This window comes from Hoplias malabaricus, chromosome 4 (assembly GCF_029633855.1).
Source record: "Hoplias malabaricus isolate fHopMal1 chromosome 4, fHopMal1.hap1, whole genome shotgun sequence".
Classification (NCBI taxonomy): Eukaryota; Metazoa; Chordata; class Actinopteri; order Characiformes; family Erythrinidae; genus Hoplias; species Hoplias malabaricus.
In genome coordinates this window covers 72821902-72829401 of record NC_089803.1, presented here as the reverse complement: position 1 = coordinate 72829401, position 7500 = coordinate 72821902, and the positions used below count along the sequence as shown (strand labels likewise).

The 7500-nt window shown below is 48.1% G+C and overlaps 1 protein-coding gene across 1 annotated transcript in view; it reads left to right on the top strand.

Annotated features, from left to right (window-relative positions):
• The window catches only part of pde3a (phosphodiesterase 3A, cGMP-inhibited), an 89104-nt gene that overhangs the window by 63377 nt on the left and 18227 nt on the right, over positions 1-7500 (top strand). The window contains exons 4-8 of the mRNA XM_066668911.1: positions 253-368; positions 1049-1286; positions 3338-3396; positions 3973-4154; positions 5175-5312. Of these exons, the coding sequence (XP_066525008.1) occupies positions 253-368; positions 1049-1286; positions 3338-3396; positions 3973-4154; positions 5175-5312 (733 nt within the window). The remainder of the gene's footprint in view (positions 1-252; positions 369-1048; positions 1287-3337; positions 3397-3972; positions 4155-5174; positions 5313-7500) is intronic.

The window sequence follows — 7500 nt, the reverse complement described above, 5'->3', positions numbered from 1 at the left end:
AACAACACCCAGTATAACTTCCCCTGAGCTCATTTTAAAGACGGTCTGTAAGTGTTGGGGATGTATGTGTTGGTGTAGCACAGTGGACAACACCCCTGCCCTCCACGCAGCAGACTGGGGTTCAGTAACCCTCTCATTCAGGTATTCAGGTTCAGTAATCATTCCTCTCAGTGCTGTAATACAGTAACCTTACATTCACCCACTCACTCTGAGGGACGGGACGGTCACTCTCGATGTTCTCCTCTGTTTTAGTTCGGGGAATGAGTCCAGGAACAGCTCTGTGTTGCTGACTATCTCCAAATCCAGGTCCATGTCGGCCTCCTTCGCCACTTCACCCCCAAACTACCTCTACAGCAAAGGCAGGAGAGGTACAGCGGCATCTCTTCATTATATCACTTACACAGTAGTAATGTATATATGTATATAGTTACACAGTGTAGTCCATATGTGGCTCTGCATACTTTGTTACCGCCCTCTCCCCCTGTCCCTCAGCACTCAGGACCCCCACAGAGCAGGTGTGATGTGGTGGCTGATCATTCTCAGCGCTGCAGTGACACTGACGTGGTGGTGGTGTGTTAGTGTGTGTTGTGCTGGTGTAGAGTGGATCAGACACAGCAGTGCTGCTGGAGTTTTAAACCCCTCAGTGTCACAGCCAAAGAAAACACTGGTTGTTTGTGTGTGTGTGTGTGTGTGTGTGTGTGTGTGTGTGCGTGCGTATGTGTGTGTTGAGTGTACAGCATCATTGCATTTCTAGAAAGGCACTATATAAGTGTAACGTTAAATAAATACAAAAATAAATTAAACCCCTGTGTTTCTCTCCTGCTTCCTTGTGTTTTGACGTCTCTCTTTAATAAATACTGTGCCCCCTAGTGGACTACTGAAAATATCAGGTTTTAAAATAAAGAGATCAGTAAGGACGGGGCCTGAGAATGACTGAATAATAAATGCATTTCTGATGTTTTTAATCAGCTGAGGTGACACTTTGTGGTAAAAGCTCTGATTTGTTGTGAAATCTAATATGTTGACGTTATATTAATTTGATCGACAGGCTTCCCTCCTTTCAGCATCTCGCCCACGGTTTCCCCCTGCAACTCACCTCCGGTCCAGGGGACTCCGGTCAACAGCCCCACCACCAAAGCCGCCTCAGTGGACCTGCCAGACCCTGGGGCCCTTCAGGGGCCTCGCCACTGCCCCTCACCACGGGTCCCTCACCGAGCCTTAACCCACAGTCAGAGCGCCCCTACGTCCAGCACCACACACTGGGCGCCCTCGTCCCTCTGCAGCAGGTGAGACCCAGAGACAGGCCCTGGGTTTGGAGGGAGATGGGCAGTGGCGTATAATCTGGTGTATAACTCTAATCCTTCATTGCAGCATTGTCCCACTCGTCTTTTTTACGGAGACTGTTGTGTAGCATTGAAAATGTCAGTTGTCGTTGTATCACTCGTGTGTAAAATCACCGTCTGTCGGTAACCAGTGACTTTCCTTCTGCCTCCAGAGCCAGTTTGAGCAGTGATTATACTTTACAAATCCAAGCATTCTCCACTCCTTTGTCATTGCACAGTGACTGTGTCGTGTTAGAAATCACATTCTCATTTTATTCAACAGAAAAATAACCTGTTAATGCAGTGTTACTGAGCTCCGTTCCCGACTCTAACACTGACCCCATCTGTAAATGGTCTAAACCTCATGTTGCATGTCACATCACAGCAAATGAAGCTGAAACCACTGAAGCATTGAGGAACAGGGTAAAATGGGGAACAAAGTATGCAGAGCAACTGATGGGCTACAGTGTGTAACTGGAACTACAGAGTGACCGGAGTGGACCACAGAGCTGAGAGAGGAGACAGTGGAGCTGAGAGAGGAGACAGTGGAGCTGAGAGAGGGGACAGTGAGGGGACAGTGGAGCTGAGAGAGGGGACAGTGGAGCTGAGAGAGAGGACAGTGAGGGGACAGTGGAGCTGAGAGAGGGGACAGTGAGGGGACAGTGGAGCTGAGAGAGGGGACAGTGGAGCTGAGAGAGAGGACAGTGGAGCTGAGAGAGGAGACAGTGGAGCTGAGAGAGGAGACAGTGGAGCTGAGAGAGGGGACAGTGAGGGGACAGTGGAGCTGAGAGAGGGGACAGTGGAGCTGAGAGAGAGGACAGTGAGGGGACAGTGGAGCTGAGAGAGGGGACAGTGAGGGGACAGTGGAGCTGAGAGAGGGGACAGTGAGGGGACAGTGGAGCTGAGAGAGGGGACAGTGAGGGGACAGTGGAGCTGAGAGAGGGGACAGTGAGGGGACAGTGGAGCTGAGAGAGGGGACAGTGAGGGGACAGTGGAGCTGAGAGAGGGGACAGTGGAGCTGAGAGAGAGGACAGTGAGGGGACAGTGGAGCTGAGAGAGGGGACAGTGGAGCTGAGAGAGGGGACAGTGAGGGGACAGTGGAGCTGAGAGAGGGGACAGTGGAGCTGAGAGAGAGGACAGTGAGGGGACAGTGGAGCTGAGAGAGGGGACAGTGAGGGGACAGTGGAGCTGAGAGAGGGGACAGTGGAGCTGAGAGAGGGGACAGTGAGGGGACAGTGGAGCTGAGAGAGGGGACAGTGAGGGGACAGTGGAGCTGAGAGAGGGGACAGTGAGGGGACAGTGGAGCTGAGAGAGGGGACAGTGAGGGGACAGTGGAGCTGAGAGAGGGGACAGTGAGGGGACAGTGGAGCTGAGAGAGGGGACAGTGAGGGGACAGTGGAGCTGAGAGAGGGGACAGTGAGGGGACAGTGGAGCTGAGAGAGGGGACAGTGGAGCTGAGAGAGGGGACAGTGAGGGCCTTTTTTGATTGTCAATATATAAATAGTTTAAAATATCTCACAGCCACCAGGGGGCGCCACAAATATATATATATATCTTGTTTGTTTGTTTTTTAAACCAGGGTTCAGACAGCCGTAGGGGAGCCCCCTTGTGGCCAGAGAATGTAGCAACGTAACACATCCTCAAGTTAGAAATCTGCTGTGACAGTGTGTGAAGTTAAAAGTGCAGTCAGTAATTCATCAGAACAGTTACAAACAACAGGCTGAAAGTGTTTAAATCGTTTAATGTACAGTGTTTGTATTAAAAGTGTAACACACATGAGTTGAAGAACCTGGCTCCTCTGGAGTTTCTGAATGAACCACAGAGAGGGGTTTAAAATGGGTTCCGTTCAGAGGGATGTGGGTTGGTAATTGTTAAATGTTCTTTACGTCGCGTGCTGCAGTTTATTCACCACAGTTTTAGTAAATGTTTTACTGTGAATGTAAACTGAATACTAACATTCTGTGAATGATGGGTGTCATTTCTGATGTGTTTGTGTTTGCTGTGTTCCCTCTCAGCTGTGGAAGGCCGTACAGTAAAACGTCCTCAGACCAAGGAGACACCACACGACCGTCAGGTGATTAACATCGCTGCTGCTTTTCTTGTTGTTGCTAATGTTTATCTTTTGTTGATGAAGAAGGCGTTAAGTTAAAGTGTGATCAGTTGTGTTTGTCATCTACAAAAGGGGGCGCTGCAGAACAGTGAGGCACCTCTGTATTTTACTGTCGACTGTGTATTAGTCTTTAACCCGTTCTATATATATTTCCACGTTTATGGTTTTAGACCTTTATCAGAAGTGAATTTATTCTGTAATTTGTCTATTTTTCCTCAGGTGTATGATCTCTTTATATCTTCATTACGACTCAGAGGTGTCCGTATAAGGATCAGGAAACTGGATACGGGTCACAGACAATGAATGAATGAATGAATATCTTCATCTTGTTTTTATGCTTATATTTAATCTCTAATTTGTGTTGAACTCAAATATATCTTTTACTCTATTGATCTCACAGATTCACCTTAAGTTGATTTCAGTTTCACAGAAGGAGCCTAAAGCATTCCGCTGTCAGTCGCAGTGTGTGTGACGAAGAAACTTTGATTTGATTTGATTTCCGTGGCTAATGACGATGTTATTTCTCTCCTCATTCGTCAGACGATGCAGCTCTGGTGTCTTCTGACTACGACAGCACCTACGAGACCAACCACAGTGACAGCAGCGATTTTGCACAGAACGAGGAGGATGCAGAAGCTCAGAGGAAATCCTACGACACACAGGACCCCGGGGTGATTTTCCAGACGGAGACCCTGGTCATGCATCCCCTAATTCCACCAGAGGTGACTCTTCTGAAAGTGTGTGGTCAGGATGATTTCATATAAAGAACCCACTGTGAAACCTCGGGATTAAATCGTGTCTTCCACCAGAGTTCGTTTGGGTTAGGGTTAGACTTTTGACCCAAATGTGTATTAGTTTTAGCCTCGTTTTAGTCAGAAATTACAAAAATAAAATAATTGAATCATCTGTTTTTAAAGATTTTACAATTTTAGAGAAATTTACTACTAACTTTCACAAGCATTAGTTTAAAGGTTATGTTACATTTAAAAACAGATTAAGATCCAAAGTTACGAAAGGAAAAGGGCCACATATTTGCATTTATTTAAAACATTTTAAGATAAAAATAAGCTCAAAGTCACTGCAGAATGCGCTTGAAAACCAAGACTGGGTCGACTCCAAGAGATTCGCCTGTAGTTTCAACTCCCAGACGCTTGAAGAATTGAATCTTTAGGAGTCGATTCCTCTTCACTGACTCTGTTGACTGTGACTGTGTCCTCCGCTCTCGCTGTGAACAGAGACGACTGCTTTAGACCCAGACACTGAATATAACTCTGAGTAAAGTCTATCCCCCTGTGGCACTCCTCACACTCCAAGAGTAAAGCTCCTAGCCCTCCTTCTTCCCCGGGGTCCTGTGACACAGCGGCAGATACCGCGGGGTGTTCTCGGTGCTGTGTGTAAATTGGTTTCAGAGTGTGGTTCAGAGTCGTCTGAGGGAAGGGGAACCTGAACCTGCTTCGCCGCCTTGATGACACCAAACACACCGAGCATTTCCCTGTTTTTATTTCCTGGTGATTTCCTTGTGTTTTGAATGAATGGGTCTTTCTCAGAATTGTTAGGTTTTTATTCACTGACGAAAAGTGGAAGACATTTTGTCTTAGTTCTCATCTCCAAATGATTATTTTTATTTAGTTTCTTTTTTAGTTTTCAATTTTTTGTCATTGTTTTTAAACGAAACTAACATTTCCTTCGTACACTTCCTTAGCTCCACCTCACGTGTGGGACATGTGCCTTCTCTTTTTCAGGACAAGCCCATCCTAGCCCCAGAGCCGCTGGTGATGGAGGGTCTGGAGGACATCATGTGTCAGATCAACAATTGGAATTTCCCGATTTTTAGCCTGGTGCAAAGAACGCACGGAAAGTGTGGGCGCATCTTAAGCCAGGTGAGGGACAGCGGAGGAACGCTGATGATTTATGTGGAGGTGCGGGACAGGAGCACATTGTCCTAACTGTAATGACAGACGCAGTAGTGCCCCGGGTGTCCTCAGAGCCGTCACCGAGAGGGAGGAGGACACAAAGGAGTGGACGGACAGAAGACGGTAGACGCCGGCCCAGCTCTCAGAGCCTCAGCAGCCTCTCCACCACTGTCCCCTCTCATTAATATAATTATAATTATAATAATTAAATAACATATACACAAATGTAAATACACACTAAATGAAAACTGATAAAAATAAAACATATTTGTTAATTATTTGTGTTAATATATGTTATTAAATCTATAATTATATATAATCAATAACAATGTAACTACATAGTGATTACATATGTTTTAATTAATATTATATAACAATAATCACAACGTTGGTACGACTGTTATAAAGCATTAATAGACAGAGCGGCTCTGTCACGGCGGAGTGTTTTTAAATCCAGAGCCAAAAAGCTTCTTCACTGTTGGAGGCAGGTGGAGCTCGGACAAAGAAAGTGTCTTGTTTGTGCCAGTGATTACCCAGTTATTCCTGAATTATTCCTGAATTATTCCTGAACCCTGAGACCTCCAGCGGAGCCGTGCTCTTCTGAGCGCTTCTTTATTTAAACAAAAACCACTAAAGACACTAGGAGACATTAACTGGGGGTTGTATATTATCATCAGACGAGCGCTGAGTGCTGTGGAGGACAGTAGACCACAGGCCGTGACTGACCTCAGAGCAGTGAGAAACACGCAGAAATAAACCACAGAGCAGTTCCTGGAAATTAAGTCCTATCTGAATTGGGAAGAAACTGCAAACTATTTGTGAAAATGAAACACAATGCTGCTGCCACTCTGAGTATTAACAGATAAAATAACTGCAAATGACGAGTCTGCCACTGAACTCACTCTCCTTCAATGTACTGGGAATGTGGATAATGAGGTAACGCACTCTCCACAGCCCTGAACATGGCCCTGAACACAGCCCTGAACACAGCCCCGAACACAGCCCTAAACACAGCCCCGAACACAGCCCCGAACACAGCCCTGAACACAGCCCCGAACACAGCCCCGAACACAGCCCTAAACACAGCTCTAAACACAGCCCCGAACACAGCCCCGAACACAGCCCTGAACACAGCCCCGAACACAGCCTTCAACACAGCCCCGAACACGGCCCCGAACACGGCCCTGAACACAGCCCTGAACACTGAACACTGCCCTGAACACAGCCCCGAACACAGCCCTAAACACAGCCCCGAACACAGCCCCGAACACAGCCCTAAACACAGCTCTAAACACAGCCCCGAACACAGCCCCGAACACAGCCCTGAACACAGCCCCGAACACAGCCTTCAACACAGCCCCGAACACGGCCCCGAACACGGCCCTGAACACAGCCCTGAACACTGAACACTGCCCTGAACACAGCCCCGAACACAGCCCTGAACACAGCCCCGAACACAGCCCTGAACACAGCCCTGAACACAGCCCTGAACACAGCCCCGAACACGGCCCCGAACACGGCCCCGGACACAGCCCTGAACACAGCCCCGAACACAGCCCCGAACACAGCCCTGAACACAGCCCCGAACACTGAACACTGCCCTGAACACAGCCCCGAACACGGCCCCGAACGCGGCCCCGAACACAGCCCTGAACCCAGCCCCGAACACTGAACACTGCCCTGAACACATCCCTGAACACAGCCCTGAACACGGCCCCGAACACAGCCCCGAACACAGCCCCGAACACTGAACACTGCCCTGAACACAGCCCTGAACACAGCCCCGAACACGGCCCCGAACACGGGTTGTATATTATCATCAGACGAGCGCTGAGTGCTGTGGAGGACAGTAGACCACAGGCCGTGACTGACCTCAGAGCAGAAATAAACCACAGAGCAGTTCCTGGAAATTAAGTCCTATCTGAATTGGGAAGAAACTGCAAACTATTTGTGAAAATGAAACACAATGCTGCTGCCACTCTGAGTATTAACAGATAAAATAACTGCAAATGACGAGTCTGCCACTGAACTCACTCTCCTTCAATGTACTGGGAATGTGGATAATGAGGTAACGCACTCTCCACAGCCCTGAACACGGCCCTGAACACAGCCCCGAACACAGCCCCGAACACAGCCCTAAACACAGCCCCGAACA